General features: G+C 45.9%; 1 protein-coding gene across 16 annotated transcripts in view; it reads left to right on the top strand.

The window, feature by feature from the left end:
- The window catches only part of CELF2 (CUGBP Elav-like family member 2), a gene marked incomplete at its 5' end in the record, with an annotated part of 523,117 nt that overhangs the window by 471,595 nt on the left and 26,020 nt on the right, over positions 1–25,502 (top strand). For all 16 annotated transcript variants that reach the window (XM_079700765.1, XM_079700766.1, XM_079700760.1 and 13 more), the window contains one exon: positions 3,652–3,786. In XM_079700765.1, the coding sequence (XP_079556891.1) occupies positions 3,652–3,786 (135 nt within the window). The remainder of the gene's footprint in view (positions 1–3,651; positions 3,787–25,502) is intronic.

The following is a 25,502-nucleotide window of genomic DNA, read 5'->3' as shown; positions in this document are numbered from 1 at the left end:
AGCAGCCTCCTGGGGCGGGGAATGTCTTGTTTTCCCCACTTAATTCTGGGTGCGGCCCCTGCTCTGGCCTGTCGCGGCCAAGTGGCAACGGTTGGCTGGCCGGGCGGCACCTGTGGGTCCTGCTGCTGCTTCTCTCCATCTAACACTCCCCCTCCTCCTGCGCCCCGCCTCTTCCTTCAGATGCTGGGGTCACCACGGCCTCTCCTTCCCGGCTTCATCTCTGCTTCCTTTGGTCTGTATTCTCCCCCTCAGTGCAGTGCGGTGGCTGGACAGAGTTGGCCCTGCCCGGTGTGGCGCCCCAGAGCCCGGCCTTGGCAGCGGAGGCGGGGAGGGGCTGAGCGGGGCAGCCCCTCAGGGGTGAGGGGTGGAAGGGGACACACAGGGAGAGGACGGTGGGACAGAGAGCCCGAGTGTGGTCGGCGGGACTCCGGGACAGCGCTGAGTGTCGGTGGGTGAGATGAGGAAAACGCGCGGTCCTAATAAATGTTTGTAGAAGGGATTAATTAACGGTTGAGGGAAACAGTCAATATTTGAGGCTGTTGTAGATACTAAAGAACTAAGAACAGAGAAGAACCTTGTTTGGGTCTGTAGACAGCGCTCTTTTTTTTTCTTTTTTTTAAATAAATTTATTTATTTTATTTTTGGCTGCATTGGGTCTTCATTGCTGCATGCAGGCTTCCTCTAGTTGCTGGTAGTGGGGGCTACTCTTCATTGCGGCGCATGGACTTCTTATTGCATTGGCTTCTCTTGTTGTGGAGCACGGGCTCTAGGCATGCGGGCTTCAGTAGTTGTGGCACACGGGCTCAGCAGTTGCGGCTCACGGGCTCTAGAGCGCAAGCCAGTAGTTGTGGCACACGGGCTTTGTTGCTCTGCAGCATGTGGAATCTTCCCGGACCAGGGCTCGAACCCGTGTCCCCTGCATTGGCAGGTGGATTCTTAACCACTGCACCACCAGGGAAGTCCCAACAGTGCTCTTTATAGCAGCGTGGGATAATTTCATGCTGTGTGTGGCCCTGTTCATTCATCTTCCATGGAGCCACCCATCACCTACTATGAGTGAATGTAGCCGTGTGTGTGTGTGTGTGTGTGTGTGTGAGTGAGTGAATGTAGCCGTGTGTGTGAGTGAGTGAATGTAGCCGTGTGTGTGTGTGTGTGAGTGAGTGAATGTAGCCGTGTGTGTGTGTGTGAGTGAATGTAGCCGTGTGTGTGTGCGTGCGTGTGTGTGTGTGTGTGTGGACTTGAAAGCGAACAAGGCATCTTTGTCCTCAGGGAACTTAGCATCTAGTCGTGAAGGTCAGCAATCCGTACAAACGATGTGAAAGCAGGAGGTGGTGAAGGCAGCAAGAGTTCGGAACAGCGATGGGGAGTTTACGGATAACGTGCAGAAAGTGCGCGTTAGACACAGATTGTCATCACCCTACGAGGGAACGTGCCTCGGCCTCTGGAGGGTCTGTGGGGCTCTGACCCAGATGAGCGGGCTGAGCTCCTTCCAGCCCCAGAATCAGGCCGTGGCTCCACCAGGCAGGCCAGAGCAGGTGCCCCGGGGGACCCTCCGGCCCAGGCCGAGGAGGGTGCTCGGCTGATCATTAACCGTTGCCAGATGTGCAGACTTTAACGTCGGTGCTAAACCCTCCTCTCGTCTGCGCAGCCGCCTGTTGGTAACGGTGTCTGGTCGACTGCGTTACGTCCTTAGCACATTAGAGGGGCCGTGGCAGCCAGGCGGGTCCGTGCTGGTGCACTACGCGCACGCGCACACACACACACACACACTCCCCCCCCTGCCCCCCGCCCAGCAGCATCACCCCAAGCACGGCCCCTGGTCATGCCAGCATGAGTGCGTTCAGCTGCTTTCAGGAGCTGCCCCCTGGGTAGGGGTGGGAGGGGGAGTGTCCGATGGGGTCTGCACTCAAGCCCTGTTCCCCCACCTCCGTTTTCCTCAAGCAAACCTGAAAAATAGGCCCTGGGCTTTTTCCGCTCCCAAGGTCTCATGAGAACCACCGTGTCTGACCCCTGATCTGAGGGGAGGAGAGAGCTTTGTTCCCAGTGTCCCCTGCTCGATGGAGCGGGGTCACGTTCACAGGATGCCCCCAGTGCTTTGTCCTGCTTCTCAGCATCCCCAGGAACTACGTGGGTTTGAGAAACAGGTGCCGGCTTTTACCGTAAGCCACGGGACTGGGTGCCTCCTGCAAGAAGGTGGTATATCATTTTGAGCAAAATGCGAACCCATTTTGCAGCATGGACTGGGGGAACTCTTTTCTGAGTAGAAATAAGTCCTGAATGAAGCAGCCAGGACGGAGAGGGTAAGTGAGCCTGGCAGCCGGGCTCTGAGCCAAGCTGAGACAGGGCTCCACATGGTGGCCGGGGGCTTCGCAGGTGTGTTGCTAAAACATTCTCTTGCCCCTCCATCCACCCCCCGTCCCCACCCAGCACTGTTGTTAGACCACTGTCTCCGGTTATAAAGCAGGTTATGTTTGCTCAGCAGCCATGTATTGAGTACCCAGATTTGAGACATAAGAAGAAGGTAAAATTAAGCTGATGACTTAAGTCCAATATCTTTCTGTATAAAATTCCTCTATATGAGGAGAGGACCATTGTTTCCTGCTTCTTGAATGTACATGGGGGTAAAGTGAGTCATGGAAAAAGACTTTGTGCAGAGAACCTGTGTATTGAGAAACAGAAGGAGGGGGAGAAAAGATACTAAAAGTGTACACAGCACAGGCTCCAGGCCCGAGCCCCCCAGGGCCTGCCAGCACCCCTGTGACGGATCAGCCCCAGACCTCTCAGCAGAGTTTCCTTACTCTCTGCTATTCTTTTCTTAATTTTCGTTAGCCCTCAATTCATTCTAGTTAAAAAGTATTTCCTCTTTCAGATACAAATACGTTTAAAATGCAAACACAAATATTTTACAAATAAAAATATTATGGCACTGCCACTTTTTTTCATTCTTTTATTCAGCAAACATTATTTGAGTTCCCGCCATGGACGCGATTTCAAGTTCACATTCAAAATAAACCTGGAGAGAGTAGTTCAGGGTCGATAATAATAGTAACAGCAACACTAGTTGCTGACGTTTATTGGGGGCTTACATCGTGCCAGTTATTACGCTGGGTGGTCTTCATTCATCGAGTTATTTAATCTGCACAACCACCATGGTAGGAAAGGTACAGTAACTGTTACCACTGACTCAGGAAGCAGGAAACAGAGAGGTTAAGAAATTTGTGCAGAGTCACACAGCCGATAGAGCCAGGAAGCTGAATCAGTGCAGCTTCAGAGCAATAAAACATCATTTCTTCCGTAATACCTCGTACGTGTACCTGTCGAGTTTAGGGATGGAGAGTTTCCCCTGAAATTCCAGCTGTCCTAGCCCGGATCTCACAGTTTCTTGACAGCCACGAGGTGGAAGGCCCTGCTGTCCATGGTCCACACAGAAACCTGTTGCTTATCTTTAAGGATGACCTGCGCAGCCTGGGAGGAGGCGTTGGGAAGAGGGTGCTGGGTTGGCACAGGCTGCGTGGGGACACATGAGTCCCCAGGGCAGCTGGGGCGAGTGTGCCATCCCGGAACTCTCTGCCCATGTCCCCTGCCCTCTCTTTTTGGAAACGGGAGAAGTGGGCCTATTGCTGACGTTGCCTCTCTCTTCCCCTCCCGCAGGCATGAATGCTTTACAGTTACAGAACCTGGCAACGCTGGCGGCGGCTGCAGCCGCAGCCCAGACCTCAGCCACTACCACCAATGCAAATCCTCTCTCCACCACGAGCAGCGCCCTAGGAGCCCTCACCAGTCCCGGTAAGGGGTCATCCTGCCTCTGGGAGACAGGACACGGGGTCAGTGCCAAGTGCAGGGTGGACGCATCCAGACCGAGCCGGGCACCAGGCTTAATTACCTATTTGATTTCCATTTTTGTTTGCCTATTTTTAATTTATTTTGTTGTTGTTGAAGTATAGTTAATTTACAGTGTTAATTTCTGCTGTACAGCAAAGTGACTCAGTTATACACATATATACATTCTTTTTTATATTCTTTTCCATTATGGTTTATCCCAGCTATTGAATGTAGTTGCCTGTGCTGTCCAGTAGGAGGACCTTGTTGCTTATCCATTCTGTATATAATAGTTTGCATTTGCTAATCCCAAACTCCCAGTCCATTCCTCCCCAGCTCCCCGCCATTGGCAACCACAAGTCTGTTCTCTATATCTGTGAGTCTGTTTCATAGATAGGTTCATTTGTGTCATATTTTAGATTCTACATATAAGTGATATCATGTGGTATTTGTCTTTCTGACTTACTTCACTTAGTATGATAGATAATCTCTAGGTCCATCCATGTTGCTGCAAATGGCATTATTTCGTTCTTTTTTATGTCTGGGTAATGTTCACCACCTCTTCTTTATCCATTTCTCTGTCAATGGACATTTAGGTTGTTTCCATGTCTTGGTTGTTGTAAATAGTGCTGCTGTGAACATAGGGGTGCATGTATCTTTTAAAGAAACAGAGTTTGAGCATGTGTGTTTTTATCCTCCAAGGATAAAATGAGAAAAAAGGTTTTGCGAGGGAGTCCACCCGGGTATTGACTCTCGCACATTCCTTTTGTTTGAAAAATGTGCTGTCGCTTCAGTCCTCGCGAGGTTTCCCCGTGATAAGGAGCCTCAGTCTCTCAGGAATGCTCTTTTCTCCTGTTTTTTTTGTTGTTGTTGTGTTTTTGGTTTTGGTTTGGCAATTTAAGAATTCTCTGTTAAATCTCAAAATCCCGAATCATCTTCGTCATGATATTTCACACCAGCGCCATCCTTTACATTTGATTTTCAACACCGTGGCCTAGAGGGGACCATCTTTGTTGTTCCTTTGTGGTCCTATTCTGGGCCGTGTCATTTAAAGTGTTTTTTTTCTTTCCCCCCCCACCCCTTAGAAATTCTTTTGCCTTATTCAAAGGCAGATGCCGTTTTCTTTTTCATAGGAGCCAGACATAATGTGGTTGCTTAGACACCGGGATTTGTTTTTTAAGAAGCGTTTTGCTGGCTTGCCTTCCTCTCTGTGTTTTCTGGGCCTTGATGGATGATCTCACCTTCTCCTCTGGTACGTGGAGGAGTTGGCCTGAACAACTTACAAGCCCCCTTCTAACTGGAATCCCCAGGGCCCTCTATCGGCTGCTCCCAAAAGATGAGCTAACTGTCCAACACGCTTTTATGTCATAGTGTGGAGATTTCTTTCAGAAAAATGGAGAAGGAAAGCTACAGCACCTGGCAGACCAACTTTGTTAAGGCTTCCAACTTCAGGGAGCAGTGAAGCTGCCACAGCCCTTGATTTGTTTACAAAACATTGTGTTTCTAACACATTTCCTTCTGAGTACAGTTTTGAGGGAGAAACCTAAGAGATGTTTAGGAGAGGCTGGAAGTTGTATCCTCCACCTCATCTCAGAGCAACAGCACATGGGACGTTGCCTTCATTCTTGAAATGTCTTCAAAAACGTACCATGACTACATGGGGGCCTCATTTCATGCAACAGATAATATTCCTGAGACATCAGCTTTGTCGTTTTTTTCAAGAGATTAAGTTATAACTCTAATGCAAAACATAAACTAGTTATTTAAATCCTTTTTACGACATACACATTTTTGACATGGTATATTCCTGCTTATGAAAATAATAGTGATTTTTTTTCTTAAAAACAAATATTTGACCTCGCTAATGTATCTGTTTTAGAAATCAGCTTGAAGAGTGTTTTTTAAATGAGAATTATCGTCTCCCTGTGAGGACTATGAAAAGATTACATTAAACCAGCACAGACTCCGTACACCTGAAACTAACACAACACTGTAAATCAACTCCAATAAAAATTTAAAAACAGCACAGAGCATTGTACATGCATTTTATACATTTATACATGGATCTTTACTCAGCAGCTGGTATTTTTAACTATATTTTGTTTGGAGTGAAACAACTAAACATCCCTCAAAATCTGAATGCTTTTTTAATTGTTCATATGAAAAGGAAGAAGATGGGCTTTTTTTTTTTTTTAAGAGAAAGCAGTATTGACTTTATTTTGGCAAAAGTAAATGATTGTAATGTTTCCAACCTTGGCTTTCAGCCTTGACTCCCTTGTATTTAGAGTAATCAGCAGAAACTCACCACATGGTTGGTAACAAGGTGGAGAAAAAAGAAAACTCTTTTTTCTGTGAAGACTTTTCCTTATATGGCAAGGAGCCAGAGTCCACCGTTTGGCCCATCAGCCCTTAAAGAGTTTACTATTGTCGTTACACTGAAATTATTCTGCTCTTCCAGAAGTGACCGTTCTCGTGATGGACGTTTGGGTTAAGGGTATGTGGCCTGTCGTTTGCTTGGCAAGGTTCATTCAACTTTACGAAAATATATTCTTCCTTTGTGATATCTGGGCAGGACTGTGCCCAGGACATTCCAGAGAATCAGAATTGATACTTGAACGTTTTGTTCTCCTTTAAGAAGGCTCATGGGTTTAAGAAGCCAAGTGCAAAAGTGTCTGTCAGCTGATCAGTGTCATATTGTAATTGACAGCTAGTGCTTTGAGCGTCTGTATCGCCTTAGGCGCTGGCCTGGGTGCTGGGGACCCAGCAGTGAATGGATATGTACACTCCCCGCCCCTGGGAGTCTCCCCATCTGTTAGGGGAACTCGGACAATGAGCAGTCGTGTGTGCCATGTGTGTGCCAGGCAAGCGCTGTGAGCAGAGAGACCGGGCAGAATAAGATGGAGAGAGTGGAAGGGGTTGAGGAAGGCTTTCCCCCTCTGGAAAGGTGGCGTTTGAGCAGAAACCTGCGGAAAGTGAAGGAAGCACGTAGATAATCCAGAGAAAGGGTGTCCAGGCAGAGGACAGAGCAAGTACAGGCTGTGAGGCAGGAGGAGGCCTGGCACGATCACAGTCTCACGTGGAAGGCGTGGTGCTGAGCAGCAGCGGAGGGAGAGGTGAGAGGTGAAGGGTGAGGGGTGAGAGAGAAGGTCCATGTACGTGGATCCATTCCATCCAGTATGGTCAGGAGCGCAAATACATAGTGACCTTCTTAAAATGCAGGGCACTCAAAACAGCCTAAGAAGATAGCCAGAATATTTAAGGAACTTGAAACATATTTGACCATTTTCAGCTTTTTCCTGAGACCTGAATGAAAGGGAAAATGTGTCCTGAGATGCATTTTCTTTCTTCCCACCTCAGCCAAGCGTCCTTCCCTCTGCTCTTAATGTGGTGTCCAGCCCTTCCGGAAATTCTGCCAACGGAGGTGTCAGGGAGAGTGGTTTTTCTCTTCTCCGTTGAGGAATGCTTTGCATAAGAGCTCAAAGTATTTGATTAGAATCCTGAAGTGTAGCAGCAGAAACGATTTAAATCTACGTTTCAATTATTTTTCTTAAGTGTAACTAAAAAAAATCTGGCGTTTAAGTGCAAGTAAATTATTTGTCTAATTTCCATCAGGGACTCTTTCAAAGTCACAGGAAAGGTGGTTAGTAAGAATTCATGACTCTCCACTTCATCAGAGCAATTTCCCAGGAAATAAAAGGGATAGAAAGCTGGTCCCAAGGCCAATGTGTTTTTTTATTTTCTAAATAATGAAAAACAGAGCTTCCAGTTGAACCGTGAACCAGTCCATTCAAACTGTAAAGTGAATCAAAGCTTCAGCCCACCCTCCTGCACAGGCCTTGTTTTTATCCTGTTTTTAAAGATAGATGTCTCTTATGCTTCAGACAAATCCATCTAGAAAGTAAAGGGACAACTCAGTCCTCAAAACTATTAATTTTTTTAATAATTGTAAATTTATCATTTCTATTTTGCATACCCAGGAACAAGCTCCCTTACAGCATTATTATAAATGATTTTAAACAGTCTGTGCTTTAAGACATAAAAAATTAAGCATTAATTTAAAAAAAATAAAAATCCCCTTCGGCAATAAATAGGTTTCTTTGTCTCCTGGCCTTGAAATAAACATTAAAATCATCTCAGTTATTTTGGTGATGAAATGATTCAACCTTTGAGAACATTTCTCAAAGAAAGCAGAGTTAAAATTAAAACATAAAAAAAAAAAAGAAAAATATCTCAGTTGTCCATGGTTAGAATAAGTGTTTCTTGCAATTATCATATGGTAGGGAATAAAGTTAGAAATTAAATCATGAAAAAATAAAAACCAGGTAAATACATATTATGCCTTTAATGAGTTTCTCTGAGGTCTTTTGAAGCCTAATTTAATCGTGTTTCGTGTCTTTCATTTTGATATGATAATTTTTCCTTTGTTTACTTCAATCTCCTATTTAGTTAATTAATTCTTGGATCATTTCTTCTTACCCGATTTTCAACCTGTTTTTGAGGCATGAGTCTCGATATTGGTATAAAGAGGCAAATTGTCTGTAAGGCATGTGGCTAGGTCTTAAAGAAAGATAATAATATCTGTCTTCTACCCAGCTTGTAGATTTGTTGCCTTTGCCTGGTAATTTTGAGAACTTGCGCAAGAGGGTTATCATTACCACACGCGAACATTTCTCTGGCATTTTCTGTCTGAAACATAATGTTGCATTCATGTACCACATTATTCCACTGACCTTCTTCTATTTTCTTTTTTTTTTTTTTATAAAAGGATGTTTTAAAATTCTCCAAATGCTTCTGTAAGTGCACTCAGTCAAGTGAACACTTCAGGATAATAGATAATTTCTGTCGACAGTAGAAGGCATTTTAAAATGCTAGGGAGCATTTTTCCATTCCTACCATTGGCTTTTCACATAGTTTTCACTCTGAAGTCTAGGCAGTATTTTTTCCCATCTTCAAGACGTGGCCCGCCTCCTTGCAGGCTGTGAAGCTCCCCTGTGGACTCTTTGAGGGGAACAGAGACACCGAGGGTGTTTCCATGGGATTCAGACCTTTCCCGCGCTCCTCACATAAGGAGGGCCAGCAAGTGGGCCCCTCCAGTGTCACCCACCGCTATCACCAGGCTGGCTGAGCTCTGGGGACCTGGAAGTTATCCTCCGAGTCATCCCAGAGCCCTTCAGTGTTACAAGAGGCTTTTGTCCCCCCCACTAAGTGTCTCTGCACGTGTGTCACACAAGAACTCGCATCGTGGGAAGAGATGGATTCACAGGCAGACCTAGCCCACATTCTGGAGCCTTCTGCTAGGCAGGGCAAGTCCATGAAAATGAGTTGGGCCTGCACTGCCCCGTCCCAGCCGTCAAATGCGGGGGCAGTAGTATCACGGTGGAGTCTGATGGGGCCAGGAGAGAGGCGCAGACAGACAGAGGGCGCTGGGGGAGGCCATCTCCCCAGGCTGCCGAGTGATGCCACGACCTCGGGGAGTCTGAAGCCGACCTTCTTCCAGAAACCTGTTGTCCCCGCCGCCTCCCATCCCCGTTGAGACACCCTCCCCCTCTCACTGACCCAGGCTCAGCCAGTGAAGTGACCTTTGCAGCCAGCCTCTGGTTCACTGTCATCTCATCAGTCACCGTGGCCAGTCGGTTCTCTCTCTGAAACGTCTTTTTTCTCCTCCCACTGACACCCACCCTGGGTGCAGCTCCCTTTGTCCCATCAGTGCTGCCACCAGCTCCATCTTGCCCACTGTTAACAAAGCCCACAGCTCGGTTCAGACACTTTCATGCGGTTCACTGTGGTCTCAACTAGAGCAGGACAGACTCCTTAGCGTGGCCTTCAGGGAGCTCCCTGAGCTGCCTCCATCCTTTCTCCCCAGCACTGCCGCGGCCCCCCAGCCCCCAGCAGCCTGCCCTCCAGCGGCATCGGGATTCTTCCTCCCCCGAAACACACTGTCGGCCTTCTTGCCTTTGTTAAACCTACTGGCTGCTCTGCCTTGAATATCTTCTCTCCAGTTTTCTCCTGTGAAAACCTCCTACATCACTCCTTTATTACAGTGTCAGTGGTTGGGAAGATTCATGAGTAGGTCTAAAGTTGATGTTTTTAATGCACGTTATAAAAAGTAGAGTTTATACTGCTTTCCATAGATTAAGCAGCAGTAAAAAAAAATATTTTCTAGTAATTATAAAAAGTGCTTTTAGTAGTCTCATACTTATCTCTTAAGAATCAGTGCAAATGTCATCTCCACCATGAAGCCTTCTGGAAAGAATTAATTGCTTCCACAGTGTATTTCTAATATAAATACGTACCTCATTCTAAACCTGGGTCACACGCAGGCTGCTTGGTAAGGAGCTGTATTAGAAGTTCCCTGAGGGCGGACTTGAGGGAACGAGGAGCCGTTGAGCAGGGAAGCAGTGGTCCATCAATGCCTCAGGTCTGCCCTCCTGTACCGTCATAGTACGTTCTTCTTACTTCTTCTAAAACACTTATTTCCTTCGCGGGCTGGTTGTTTGGGTGCTTGTCTCTCACCTTCTAGATAGTAAGTCCTGTAAAGTAGGAACGGTTTCTTTACTCGTAACCCCTCTTGCATTTGGAACAGTGTGTCATGCATAGTGTCATGCATACTTCAAGTGTTACTTCAGTTGAACAGCAAGTAGAAATGCTCGAAGAGAAAGGTTTGAAAGCCGCATGTTCCGTCTAGCTCAGCGCACGCGTCCCTAAGAAGGACCCTGAGTCTTTCGTGGTGACGTGTGGCAGGGTCCGTGCCCCTGCCTTACTACCAGGACTTGGCTCTTGAGTAAATCCCAACATAGCCGCACCTGCCAGGTGGATGTTCAGGTCTGACAGGTTTCTGAAGAATGAATCAATACCAATGCACATTAGAACAAGGTCATAGAAAGCAGGGTTTTCATTCCAATAAGTTTACGAAGATTGGCTTTCAAAACATTCTGATGTCGTGATATAGAATAAGTAAGAGTCTCAGGTCAGATAAAGGGATTTCATTTGAAAAGAACCATCTCCTCTGATGTGGGCTTTTGAAAGACCATCCTCAAACGCGCTCTTAATTCCGTGTGCTTCGCCAGCCGCCCTCAGGTGGGCCTCCACAGGGTCTGTGAAGCAGGGTCCCATTTAACTTTGGGGGTACTTTTTTCCTATGCTGCTCTTCAGCATGTTATTAATTCAGGGATCCATTATTCATTTGAAAATTACCTGGGTCTCTTACCTGCCCACGTTTCCCCTTAGGCCTGTCTTTTCTCATTGCTTATTATCAAGCAAGTGAATCTCAAGCAGTCAAGTTTTCCCCTTCGTTAGCTACACTTTAAAGCGTCGTAATCAAGCAGACACAACTTGGTTTTTAAAATCAGCTACTTACTTGTGGGGTTGAATCCGTCAAACAGCCTCACATCCTCATTGCTACAGAAAGAGAATGGACATTCCATTTTTTGCTTGTTTTTTGTAGGTTTCACCCTTTTGTACTTTTTTTTTTCTAGAAGGTTTCCACATGTTAACTTGTTCTCGACATTATGGGGCTCGCTTTATTTTCAGCATTGCTAATGGGACTGAACATTATGTAAAATGTTCCATAAATAAAATGTCACTAGAGTGACTATAATTTCCTGATATATTTTTTTCATTCAGTCAAGAAATACGTATTGAGCATCTACTATGTACCTGGAATGATTCCAGGCATTTGAAGCACATCAGTGGACAAAGCTGACCTAACTCCTGCCCTCATGTCGTTTATATTTTAGCATTAGCTTTTTAAAAGACATATTGACTAAATTCCCACTGTGGTAAAAGGATTGGGTTATTAGTCCTTAAATATAAACTATAGCTTCTACACCCTTTAAAAAATAACTTTTCATGACCAACTTTTTTGTATACCTTATGCTAAAATTTTGTGAATTAGACCAAGGTGGGGAAAGGAGAGATCTTTCTCTACTTTCTTCCTCTTCTGTAAACTGTACCATTTTTCTATACACTTAATGCAGCAAAGAGCTCTGAGAATAGTATTCACCATTAGGTTAGATTTCGTAAGTGGCAAAACCAGGAAAAAGAGGAAAGTGTCCTTGGCACTTCTGCTCCGTGGCTTCTCAACAGAGGCATTTCATGAAAAGCAAATATTTCAAAAGTCCTTAGGCATTTAAAACATAATCACTGGGAGTGGTCCATCTTTCCAGTAAATGCTTCTTTATTTGGCATTGATCATTCTGCTTCTAGGGTTTAAAAAAGAAAAAGCATGCAAAACCTCCCAACTGGAGTTTTGACAGCCCCTGCATGTGCTGGTCGTTTTGATGTGGAATTACCTTTAAATTTCCCTTACCATCAAGGAAATGAGAAGTCTGTTGGTCCAAATAGCAGAACCGCAGCTCATTGTCTCATTCATTCATTTCCTGAGCTGCCAGAGTCATCTCAGCGCCTGCCATCAGAACAGCTTCGCACGGTGGCCGGGCTGCCCTGTGCAGTCGATGAGATGCTCCTGCCCTGGTGCAGTCTCTTAATAGTCCTGAGCTAATTGAAAGCTTACTAAAGCTGCCCCGCCGAGTGGGTGACGATAACGTATGGTCCTCCCCTTTGCCGCAGAGCTTGGATTTCTGCAAGCTTGGCCCCGGGGGTGGACACATCCCATCCTTCATTCGTAGGGCTGTCACTCACTCAGGACTTTGGTCCTGCTTTGTTCAGGGTGCACTTTTTCAATATTTTTAGATAGGGGCTCTCGTTCTCCGCGTGTTTGCTTCAGTGGCTCTGGAGGCTGTGCTGTGTCCGTGATTCAGTGTAAACATTGCCCTGCACAGTCTCCTGCATCGTGTGCAGGTCCACGTCACGGCCCCTTGTGAGGTGTGTGTGAGCTCAGAGGCGTGTCTTCTCTACAACGCAGCCACTCAGGGAGACTCCCCCGCCCCCCAAATTATCTGTGTTGCTGTCTGATATAACCATGTTATCATTGCTGGCACTAGTAAAAGCATGTATGGAGTGCTTAATTGTGTTTTATAGTAGATGGAAAAAGCAACAAAACTTGACTCTAGTCACAACTTCCCAGAGGCTTATGATCTAAGGTCCATGCTTTAAGACTTAAAAGCAGCAAAATATAAGTGCTTCATTTGTATGTGGCTTAATCCCTTAAACTGGATATAGTGGCCACATGCAAAAAAAATAAGCAAAATGCCCCAGCCTGGACTCTTCTGGTTGAAGAGCAGGAACCAGATAAGGCACAAGGTGTCACTGACAGCAGAGATTCTGTCTTGAGGAAATGAGGGTCACTTTTAACAGGAGAGTTGGCGTTGGAGCCAAAATTACAAGACAAATAGGATTTTGGGAGGTAGAAATGGGAGATTTATCAGATGTGTCAAGCGTGAGAAAACACAGAAAAAGCATTGAGTCAGCAAAATGGAAATGCATCTCACTTTTCACCAGCAGGAGATGGATGGGAAATAGGAACCAGGGAGGGAGGGCCCTGAAAGCCATGGCTGAGAAGCTAGAACTTCCTCTTGCAGGCAGAGAAGAGCCATGTAAGGACTTTGAGCGCAGGAGTGTCAGTGATGGCACTTGGGTACCAGTTGGATGTGAGCGAGACAAAGGGAAGGAGTTGAAGACGGACGTGTATTGAGCTTGGGGACCAGTAGGACAGCGCTTTCATTAGTAGAGAGAGGGCAGGCGGGAGCAGGAAAGGTTTATAATGGAAGGTGGTTTGGTTTTATACACGTTGAGCTGAGGCGCATGTGAACTGGCCTTTCCTTTAAATACATCCCCAAAGAAGATGGATTCCCTGATCCTCGACCTTGCCCTGGGTCAGCTGCAGGGGCGGGGAGGTGGGCAGATGTCAGCCAGGTGGGGCCTGGTGGGATCATTGAGCTAGAATCACCAAACACAGCAGAGCAGGGGCCTGGGGTGTGAAGCCTTGGCTGAGGACCGTGTTTGGGGACAGTCAGGAGGAGCCAGATGGTGGGAAGGGAGCTCCAGGGAAGCCTGGTATCCGGGGAACCAAGCAGGAAGGAGATGAAGGTGAGCGCAAAGAAGAGGCATTTGAGTTTCGCCACTGGGCAGGCGGTTCACCCCCAAGTGGCCAATCACTGCAGCGGTGGCGGGGATGTCATGGTTCCGGAGGCCGTGAGAGGAGGGCGGATGTGAGCCTGGAGGCGGGAATTATGTATTAATATATAACACTTGCATGAAAGTGGTTTCTTTTACAAAGTCTAGCAGGGTCAATAGGAGGAAAAATTTTAAGATGGAGAAACGTAAACATACTCCTAGATTCAGGAGGAGGCAGAACAGGGCAGGAAAGGCAGAGGCCAGCGAGAGGTGAAAACTGATGGACTGAAGGGGACGGAGGTTGGACGGATAGAATCAAACCCTCTTCTCAGCCTCTTATCTGGCGCCTGGAGCAGCGTGTGTGAGGATCTGTCCTGCGTGTCCGCAGCCCCAGGGCAGCAGCCCCCATGCCTGCCTTCCCAGCTGTCCCAGGATTAGGTTATACACTAATGTACGGGACAGGGCACAAAGCCGTAAAAATGTTCAGTAAGTGGATGGTGTAGCCTTAAAAGAGGGAATGCCTTTGCTGCTGAGACATGAACAGGAGGAGGTCAGGATTGGGGAGGCTACAGGATTTGAGACAGAAAGGTATTCACATCATGCATAAATCAAGAATTTGAATTTAAGGATTTGGCCCGACTTCCGGGTAAGATGGCGGAAGAGTAAGACGCGGAGATCACCTTCCTCCTCACGGATACACCAGAAATACAGCTACACGTGGAACAACTCCTACAGAACACCTACTGAACGCTGGCAGAAGACCCCAGACCTCCCAAAAGGCAAGAAACTCCCCACATACCTGGGTAGGGCAAAGCGGAGAGATTCCCGCACAGAGGATCGGTGCCGAGCGGCACTCACCAGCCCGAGAGGCTTGTCTGCTCGCCCGCCGGGGCGGGCGGCGCTGGAAGCTGAGGCTCGGGCTTCGGTCAGAGCGCAGGGAGAGGACTGGGGCTGGCGGCGAGAACTCAGCCTGAAGGGGGCTAATGTGCCACAGCTAGCCGGGAGGGAGTCCGGGAAAACTCTGGAGCTGCCGAAGAGGCAAGAGACTTGTTCTTCCCTCTTGGTTTCCTGCTGCGCGAGGAGAGGGGATTAAGAGCGCTGCTTAAAGGGGCTCCACAGACGGGCGCGAGTCGCGACTGAAAGCGCGGAGCCCAGTGACGGGCGTGGGACGCTGGGGCTGCTGCTGCCGCCGCCAAGAAGCCCGTGTGCGAGCGCAGGTCACTGTCCACACCGCCCTTCCGGGAGCCTGAGCAGCCCGCCACTGCCGGGGTCCCGGGATCCAGGGGCGGCTTCCCTGGGAGAACGCACGGCGCGCCTCGGGCTGGTGCAACGTCACGCCGACCTCTGCCGCTGCAGGCTCGCCCCGCACTCCGTGCCCCTCCCTCCCGCCCGGCCTGAGTGAGCCAGAGTTCCCGAAGAGGCTGCTCCTTTAACCCTTTCCTGTCTGAGTGAAGAACAGACGCCCTCCGGCGACCTACACGCAGAGGCGGGGCCAAATCCAAAGCTGAGACCCGGGAGCTGTGAGAACAAAGAAGAGAAAGGGAAACCTCTCCCAGCAGCCTCAGAAGCAGCGGATTAAAGCTCCACAATCAACTTGATGTACCCTGCATCTGTGGAATACATGAATAGACAACAAATCATCCCAAATTGAGGAGCCAGGAGTCAGTACTGTGCCGCTGAGGTGGGAGAGCCAACTTCAGGACACTGGTCCACAAGAGACCTCCCAGCTCCACATAATATCAAACGGCGAAAATCTTCCAGAGATCTCCATCTCAACACCAGCACCCAGCTTCACTCAACGACCAGCAAGCTACAGTGCTGGACACCCTATGCCAAACAACTAGCAAGACAGGAACACAACGCCACCCATTAGCAGAGAGGTGGCCTAAAATCATAAAAAGTCTGCAGACACCCCAAAACACACCACCAGACGTGGACCTGCCCACCAGAAAGACAAGATCCAGCCTCATCCACCAGAACACAGGCACTAGTCCCCTCGACCAGGAAACCTACACAACCCACTAAACCAACCTTAGCCACTGGGGACAGACACCAAAAACAACAGGAACTACGAACCTGCAGCCGGCAAAAAGGAGACCCCAAACACAGTAACATAAGCAAAATGAGAAGACAGAAAAACACACAGCAGGAGAAGGAGCAAGATAAAAACCCACCAGACCTAACAAATGAAGAGGTAATAGGCAGTCTATCTGAAAAAGAATTCAGAATAATGATAGTAAAGATGATCCAAAATCTTGGAAATAGAATAGACAAAATGCAAGAAACAGTTAACAAGGACCTAGTAGAACTAAAGATGAATCAAGCATCGATTAAAAACACAATAAATGAAATGAAAAATACTCTAGATGGGATCAATAGCAGAATAACTGAGGCAGAAGAACGGATAAGTGAGGTGGAAGATAAAATAGTGGAAATAACTAATGCAGAGCAAAATAAAGAGAAAAGAATGAAAAGAACAGAGGACAATATCAGAGACCTCTGGGACAACATTAAACGCACCAACATTCGAATTATAGGGGTTCCAGAAGAAGAAGAGAAAAAGAAAGGGACTGAGAAAATATTTGAAGAGATTATAGTTGAAAACTTCCCTAATATGGGAAAGGAAATAGTTAATCAAGTCCAGGAGGCACAGAGAGTCCCATACAGAATAAATCCAAGAAGAAATACGCCAAGACACATATTAATCAAACTGTCAAAAATTAAACACAAAGAAATCATATTAAAAGCAGCAAGGCAAAAACAACAAATAACACACAAGGGAATCCCCATCAGGATAACAGCTGATCTCTCAGCAGAAACTCTACAAGCCAGAAGGGAGTGGCAGGACATAATTAAAGTGATGAAGGAGAGAAACCTGCAACCAAGATTACTCTACCCAGCAAGGATCTCATTCAGATTTGATGGAGAAATTAAAACGTTTACAGACAAGCAAAAGCTGAGAGAGTTCAGCACCACCAAACCAGCTTTACAACAAATGCTAAAGGAACTTCTCTAGGCAAGAAACACAACAGAAGGAAAAGACCTACAATAACGAACCCAAAACAATTAAGAAAATGGGAATAGGAACATACATATCGATAATTACCTTAAATGTAAATGGACTAAACGCTCCCACCAAAAGACACAGATTGGCTGAATGGATACAAAAACAAGACCCATATATATGCTGTCTACAAGAGACCCACTTCAGACCTAGAGACACATACAGACTGAAAGTAAGGGGATGGAAAAAGATATTCCATGCAAATGGAAACCAAAAGAAAGCTGGAGTAGCAATTCTCATATCAGACAAAATAGACTTTAAAATAAAGACTACTAGAAGAGACAAAGAAGGACACTACATAATGATCAAGGGATCGATCCAAGAAGAAGATATAACAATTGTAAATATTTATGCACCCAACATAGGAGCACCTCAATACATAAGGCAAACACTAACAGCCATAAAAGGAGAAATCGACAGTAACACAATCATAGTAGGGGACTTTAACACCCCACTTTCACCAATGGACAGATCATCCAAAATGAAAATAAATAAGGAAACACAAGCTTTAAATGATACATTAAACAAGATGGACTTAATTGATATTTATAGGACATTCCATCCAAAAACAACAGAATACACATTTTTCTCAAGTGCTCATGGAACATTCTCCAGGATAGATCATATCTTGGGTCACAAATCAAGCCTTGGTAAATTTAAGAAAATTGAAATTGTATCAAGTATCTTTTCCGACCACAATGCTATGAGACTAGATATCAATTACAGGAAAAGAGCTATAAAAAATACAAACACATGGAGGCTAAACAATACATTACTTAATAACGAAGTGATCACTGAAGAAATCAAAGAGGAAATAAAAAAATACCTAGAAACAAATGACAATGGAGACACGACGACCCAAAACCTATGGGATGCAGCAAAAGCAGTTCTAAGAGGGAAGTTTATAGCAATAAACAACCTAACCTTGCACCTAAAGCAATTAGAGAAAGAAGAACAAAAACATCCCAAAGTTAGCAGAAGGAAAGAAATCATAAAAATCAGATCAGAAATAAATGAAAAAGAAATTAAGGAAACAATAGCAAAGATCAATAAAACTAAAAGCTGGTTCTTTGAGAAGATAAACAAAATTGATAAACCATTAGCCAGACTCATCAAGAAAAAAAGGGAGAAGACTCAAATCAATAGAATTAGAAATGAAAAAGGAGAAGTAACAACTGACACTGCAGAAATACAAAAGATCGTGAGAGATTACTATAAGCAACTCTATGCCAATAAAATGGACAACCTGGAAGAAATGGACAAATTCTTAGAAATGCACAACCTGCCAAGACTGAATCAGGAAGAAATAGAACATATGAACAGACCAATCACAAGCACTGAAATTGAAACTGTGATAAAAAATCTTCCAACAAACAAAAGCCCAGGACCAGATGGCTTCACAGGCGAATTCTATCAAGCATTTAGAGAAGAGCTAACGCCTATCCTTCTCAAACTCTTCCAAAATATAGCAGAGGGAGGAACACTCCCAAACTCATTCTACGAGGCCACCATCACCTTGATACCAAAACCAGACAAGGATGTCACAAAGAAAGAAAACTACAGGCCAATATCACTGATGAACATAGATGCAAAAATCCTCAACAAAATACTAGCAAACAGAATCCAACAGCACATTAAAAGGATCATACACCATGATCAAGTGGGGTTTATCCCAGGAATGCAAGGATTCTTCAATATACGCAAATCAATCAACGTGATACACCATATTAACAAATTGAAGGAGAAAAACCATATGATCATCTCAATAGATGCAGAGAAAGCTTTCGACAAAATTCAACACCCATTCATGATAAAAACCCTGCAGAAAGTAGGCATAGAGGGAACTTTCCTCAACATAATAAAGGCCATATATGACAAACCCACAGCCAGCATCGTCCTCAATGGTGAAAAACTGAAACCATTTCCACTAAGATCAGGAACAAGACAAGGTTGCCCACTCTCACCACTCTTATTCAACATAGTTTTGGAAGTTTTAGCCACAGCAATCAGAGAAGAAAAGCAAATAAAAGGAATCCAAATTGGAAAAGAAGAAGTAAAGCTGTCACTGTTTGCAGATGACATGATACTATACATAGAGAATCCTAAAGATGCTACCAGAAAACTACTAGAGCTAATCAATGAATTTGGTAAAGTTGCAGGATACAAAATTAATGCACAGAAATCTCTGGCATTCCTATATACTAATGATGAAAAATCTGAAAGTGAAATCAAGGAAACACTCCCATTTACCATTGCAACAAAAAGAATAAAATATCTAGGAATAAACCTACCTAAGGAGACAAAAGACCTGTATGCAGAAAATTATAAGACACTGATGAAAGAAATTAAAGATGATACAAATAGATGGAGAGATGTACCATGTTCTTGGATTGGAAGAATCAACATTGTGAAAATGACTCTACTACCCAAAGCAATCTACAGATTCAATGCAATCCCTATCAAAATACCACTGGCATTTTTCACAGAACTAGAACAAAAAATTTCACAATTTGTATGGAAACACAAAAGACCCCGAATAGCCAAAGCAATCTTGAGAACGAAAAATGGAGCTGGAGGAATCAGGCTCCCTGACTTCAGACTATACTACAAAGCTGCAGTAATCAAGACAGTATGGTACTGGCACAGAAACAGAAAGATAGATCAATGGAACAGGATAGAAAGCCCAGAGATAAACCCACGGACATATGGTCACCTTATCTTTGATAAAGGAGGCAGGAATGTACAGTGGAGAAAGGACAGTCTCTTCAATAAGTGGTGTTGGGAAAACTGGACAGGGACATGTAAAAGTATGAGATTCGATCACTCCCTAACACCATACACAAAAATAAGCTCAAAATGGATTAAAGACCTAAATGTAAGGCCAGACACTATCAAACTCTTAGAGGACAACATAGGCAGAACACTCTATGACATAAATCACAGCAAGATCCTTTTTGACCCACCTCCTAGAGAAATGGAAATAAAGACAAAAATAAACACATGGGACCTAATGAAACTTAAAAGCTTTTGCACAGCAAAGGAAACCATAAACAAGACCAAAAGACAACCCTCAGAATGGGAGAAAATATTTGCAAATGAAGCAACTGACAAAGGATTAATCTCCAAAATTTATAAGCAGCTCATGCAGCTCAATAACAAAAAAACAAACAACCCAATCCAAAAATGGGCAGAAGACCTAAATAGACATTTCCCCACAGAAGATATACAGACTGCCAACAAACACATGAAAGGATGCTCAACATCTTTACTAATTAGAGAAATGCAAATCAAAACTACAATGAGATATCATCTCACACCAGTCAGAATGGCCATCATCAAAAAATCTAGAAACAATAAATGCTGGAGAGGGTGTGGAAAAAAGGGAACACTCTTGCACTGCTGGTGGGAATGTGAATTGGTACAGCCACTATGGAGAACGGTATGGAGGTTCCTTAAAAAACTACAAATAGAACTACCATATGACCCTGCAATCCCACTACTGGGCATATACCCTGAGAAAACCATAATTCAAAAAGAGACATGTACCAAAATGTTCATAGCAGCCCTATTTACAATAGCCCGGAGATGGAAACAACCTAAGTGTCCATCATTGGATGAATGGGTAAAGAAGATGTGGCACATACATACAATGGAATATTACTCAGCCATAAAAAGAAATGAAATTGAACTATTTGTAATGAGGTGGATGGACCTAGAGTCTGTCATACAGAGTGAAGTAAGTCAGAAAGAGAAAGACAAATACTGTATGCTGACACATATATATGGAATTTAAGAAAAAAAAAGGTCATGAAGAACATAGGGGTAAGACAGGAATAAAGACACAGACCTACTAGAGAATGGACTTGAGGATATGGGGAGGGGGAAGGGTAAGCTGTGACAAAGTGAAAGAGCGGCATGGACATATATACACTACCAAACGTAAGGTAGATAGCTAGTGGGAAGCAGCCGCATAGCACAGGGAGATCAGCTCGGTGCTTTGTGACCGCCTGGAGGGGTGGGATAGGGAGGGTGGGAGGGAGACGCAAAAGGGAGGGGATATGGGAACATATGTATACATATAACTGATTAAATTTGTGATAAAGCAAAAAATAAAAAAAATTTAAAAAAATAAATAAATAAATAAAAAATAAATAAAAAAAAAAAAAAAAAAAAAAAAAAAAAGAATTTGAATTTAAGTGTCTAGGGCTAGAAACCGAAAAAAGTTCATGCCCTGGGCAGAGGTTTAAAAACCAGTTAATCTAAAGAATGTGATAGAGGAATTACAGTTTCATTTTCTTTCTAGAGTGTGTGGACATCTTGACCAAGAGCTGAAGGACTGTGATCTAGAACAAGTCATTTCATCTTTCTTTGTTTAGTTTTCTCCATCGTGAAATGGAATTGTCCACTTTTACCTTTATTGAACTATTGAGGGAATATGTATATATAATGCATGCTATTGCTTTTTTTTTTTTTTTTTTGCGGTACGCGGGCCTCTCACTGTTGTGGCCTCTCCCGTTGCGGAGCACAGGCTCCGGACACGCAGGCTCAGCGGCCATGGCTCACGGGCCCAGCCGCTCCGTGGCATGCGGGACCCTCCCGGACCGGGGCACGAACCCGTGTCCCCTGCATCGGCAAGCGGACTCTCCACCGCTGCGCCACCAGGGAAGCCCACTATTGCTTTTTTTTTTATAAATTCGTTTATTTTATTTTTGGCTGTGTTGGGTCTTCGTTGCTGTATGCGGGCTTTTCTCTAGTTGCAGCACGTGGGGGCTACTCTTTGTTGCGGTGCGCAGGCTTCTCATTGCGGTGGCTTCTCTTGTTGCGGAGCACGGGCTCTAGGCATGTGGGCTCCAGTAGTTGTGGCTCGCGGGCCCTAGAGCGCAGGCTCAGTGGTTGTGCCGCACGGGCTTAGTTGCTCTGTGGCATGTGGGATCTTCCCAGACCAGGGCTTGAACCCGTGTCCCCTGCATTGGCAGGCAGATTCTTAACCGCTGTGCCACCAGGGAAGCCCTATTGCTTTTTTTTTTAAGACATTAAAGTATCATCTGGGAAAGATGATTATTTGGGAGTGACACTAAATTCTGCTCCTCTGGACAATAAGAAACTAGGTTAAAACTGGAATAAGATCCAGTGATATTTTTTCTCTGAACCTTTGCCTTCAGAAAACAAGTATCTCCCCACCCTTCCTAAAAATATTAGAATATAAATGCAGGGAGTAGACCCTTTCCTTACTTCTTTCTGCTTTGGGGCTTAGCTGAAGAAGATGGCAGTGAACTTCAAATTTGACTTGATGTTATAGAACCAACACACCTGCTTATCAAAGACAAAATGCTCTATTGGATTAAGTAAAGCACGATAGCCATGGTCGGACCCGTTTCCTTGTAGCTGTCACCACTGAGAGTGAAGCCCTCGGAGAGTGGTTTGCTTTTATTTCAGGCAACATACTGAGTGTGTGCTCCTCTGTGGTCGGTCATTTGCAAAGGAAACCACCCAAGTAGCCGAAGTGCAGCTCATTAGCATCTCGGACCTTGAACTCTGCCAGGTGACCTCTTGCCAACCTTGGGGTCCTGTTATCGAAAGGAAGATCTGCCCCCTTTCCGGGACAGACCAGGATCCAGCAGGTCTTCATTAACCTCCCAGTGACATGCACTTGCTTTCCACAGAAATCCGTGTTCCTCACTTTTTCTCTCCAGAGTCCAGAGCTTGGTCAAATCATCCCATTTCATAATCACAAGGAGTCTTCAGGATCATCTATCCAGGTGCCTCACTCATGATCCAGATGAGGCAACAGAAGCCTGCAAGGTTAAATGATGTGCCCAAGGGACCACAGGTTGTTAGCCGCAGCTGAGGGGCCACCACTTCTGCCACCCCAGGAAATATTCAAAAGCAAGAGCTCCTGGGGACCTGGAATTGTATTTCTGAGTTCCTTCATCCTTATAAGGAAATCACCACGATTTTTCAATTTTTGTCCATGACCATCTATTTTTAAAAAAAGCAAATATCAGGGCCCAGCTATGGGGAGGCATGTACTTTTATTTTGGTAATTCATAAGCAAAATATCATTAGAAGGGGAAACAGGTCCAATTTTCCCTTTCCTTTGCTCCATTCCTGTTTGATCCATACAGGCTGAGTTGATGTCAATATAAACCGACTGTTTCAAGCTCATGGCCCCAAATTACACCTTCATTCTTGTGTCCCTCTTCATGGGACTGGGGAGGGTACTGAAAACAGGCAACGTGAGGCGGTACCTAGGTTGTTGACAACTAATGAAGTAGATTCTTTCTTAGAAACATCACCCAGTGACGGCTCCAACGAGCACTTGTTAAGTGACAATTAAAGTGAAGAAAACAGTGGGACTGCAGTAGATGTGAAGAGATTGATGCTGCCCACATCCGTTTCCATACCACTTTCTCACCTCCAGAAACATTTACTGTCATAGAATAATGCTCAAAAAGGACTCAGCGTCCCAGCAAGGGACTTTCTTCCTCTGGTCCTCCAGACTCAAGAGTGTTCCTCTGGCCCATCTAGAGAACCAGTAATGACTTGTCTGGCCCAGCGTCACACACACCAAGTTGTTGACTGGTCTCCTGGTGAGTTGGAAGTAGGTTAGTGAAGGAAGAAAGTGATGCAGGTGTTTATGGGGTCACGGACGTGCCCATTACAGATCGTCGGGTAGTGAGATCAGAACACCTTGGAAGCTTTCAACGCCATTTTCTAACCCAGACAGCCACCTCCTGCCCTGTCATCCCTCCTCTCCTCACCCCTCTCCGCCCCCCCCCAAAAAAACCTTTTAGGGAATAAATTTAAAATAAGAGGTGTGGTTATTGTGGGATAATTAGACCCCTTCGAAGAGGAGACACTGTTGTTTGGCGAATCCCCCTTCCGAGCATCCAAGCTCGTGTGATGCAGAGCGGTGACCACAGGCTCCGCCGTCCTGAGTGTGTCTGGTCGATGCAGGCAGTTTTCTCTGTTTGCAATTATTTTATTTATTTCCTAAACTACAAAGCCACTGTGCTTACACCGTCTCATTGGTCTGTGGAAAGTGTTTTGTGGACGCACTAAAGGCAGACTCTTGGCGTCCTCTATTAATGTTGTCTCGTTGTAGCTTTTTTAAAATCTTGCAGTCCAGGGAAAGTGGGGAGGGGGTTAATAGGAGGAAATTGAGGCACTGGGTTCCTAGAAAGCGTGGTCCTTTCAGGGGCAGACATATCCGACACAGGACCTGCCAGTGCACCGATACTCTTCCATAGTTTTTTACCCCTCATTCCTACTTCCCAGCATCTGTTCCCCTGTCTTATCACAAACCCAACCTCACCTCCTCTTGGCCTCTCACCTTCTCACACCCCAAACTAAATTCTGCACCCAGCCTGGAGGGAATCTGGTGATGCTACTCACAGACACCCCTGAGATCAGTGGGTCCCAATCTTTAACGAGCAGGAGACGCACCAAGAGGGCGTGTGAATTCACAGTCCTGAGCCTCACAACCGGCAGGTCTCAGGGAACGTCCAGGTGACTGCGATGCAGGAGACCCTTGGCTATACCTTCTTCCCATCCAGCGTGTGTGGTTCCTGCGCCGTCTAAGGACATCGTGGTCCCTTCCTCCAGAGACAGGATGGTTCTGACGCAGTGGCCCATGGAGCAGCCCAGCAGCCCTGGGCCGCAGGTCAGAGGGAGTATCCACCACGCAAGGCTGGCCTTTCCCTTGGTGATCGTTTTCCCCACGATCCGGCCGTTTGGGATCTGAGTTGCATGCCTCTCCTGCTCAGAAGAGAAGGTAGAAGCCTGTGATGTCTTCAGCTCGATGGGGCTTGTGTTTGTGTGGATCCCTTGGGTCTTCAGCCTCCAAACAGACCTGGGGTCTCAGGCCCTTCAGTGATGCTGTGGGCAGAGGGGCTGGTCCCCTTCACTGAGGGTCGAGTCCTCGTTTGCCCCGCCGGGAGATGCTGCCAGTGTGTGTTCAGTCCTAGGGGGGAAAGTAAGAGCTTTTCAGACCTTGGTTTATTGGACTCGGAGGCCACCAAGCCTAGCCCCGGGGTCTGCCGAAACCCCCGATACGTGACCTTGCGGCAGCCTCTGCTTTCCTGTTCCCACAAACGGGGAAGCTGGGCCCGCTGTGCAAGCCAGTTCTTCCCCACCCCGCCTCTGCCCCTCTCGGCCGCCACTGACTCGCCCCCGCTTGGGTCTCTGGAGCTACGACGACTCTCTCTCTGTGTCAAGACCTCAGACTGTTCTTCCCTTAGCCTTCTCCTCTCTAGGCTACATTTTGCCTTTCTGTCACGTGTTTGTCTGTCAGCTTGGCCTTTAGGCCAGCTCACCCTCTTCCGGACCCTCTCAAAGCTGTACCCCCAGATGGAGTCTCCTGAGGACCAGCCTGCTGATAAAGGCTGGAGAACTGGTCATTAGCTGTGCAGCCGCCTCCCCAGGGGAGATGTTGAATCTTCAGGTGTTGCAAATTGATGTGAAAAGAATGTAATGCCTCCTTGTGAGAAAAAATCCTCCTAGCGGCCACCGACTCCCCTTGGCTCCCGGCCCCTTCTTCCATCTTCAGAGCTGCTGTGTCTTTGTGCTGCTGTCTCTCTGGTTCTCTTTCCAGCCCCCGATAAGA

Source organism: Hyperoodon ampullatus, assembly GCF_949752795.1.
Source record: "Hyperoodon ampullatus genome assembly, chromosome: 3".
In the NCBI taxonomy this organism is placed as follows: domain Eukaryota; kingdom Metazoa; phylum Chordata; class Mammalia; order Artiodactyla; family Ziphiidae; genus Hyperoodon; species Hyperoodon ampullatus.
This window is presented reverse-complemented; position numbering and strand designations above follow the sequence as displayed.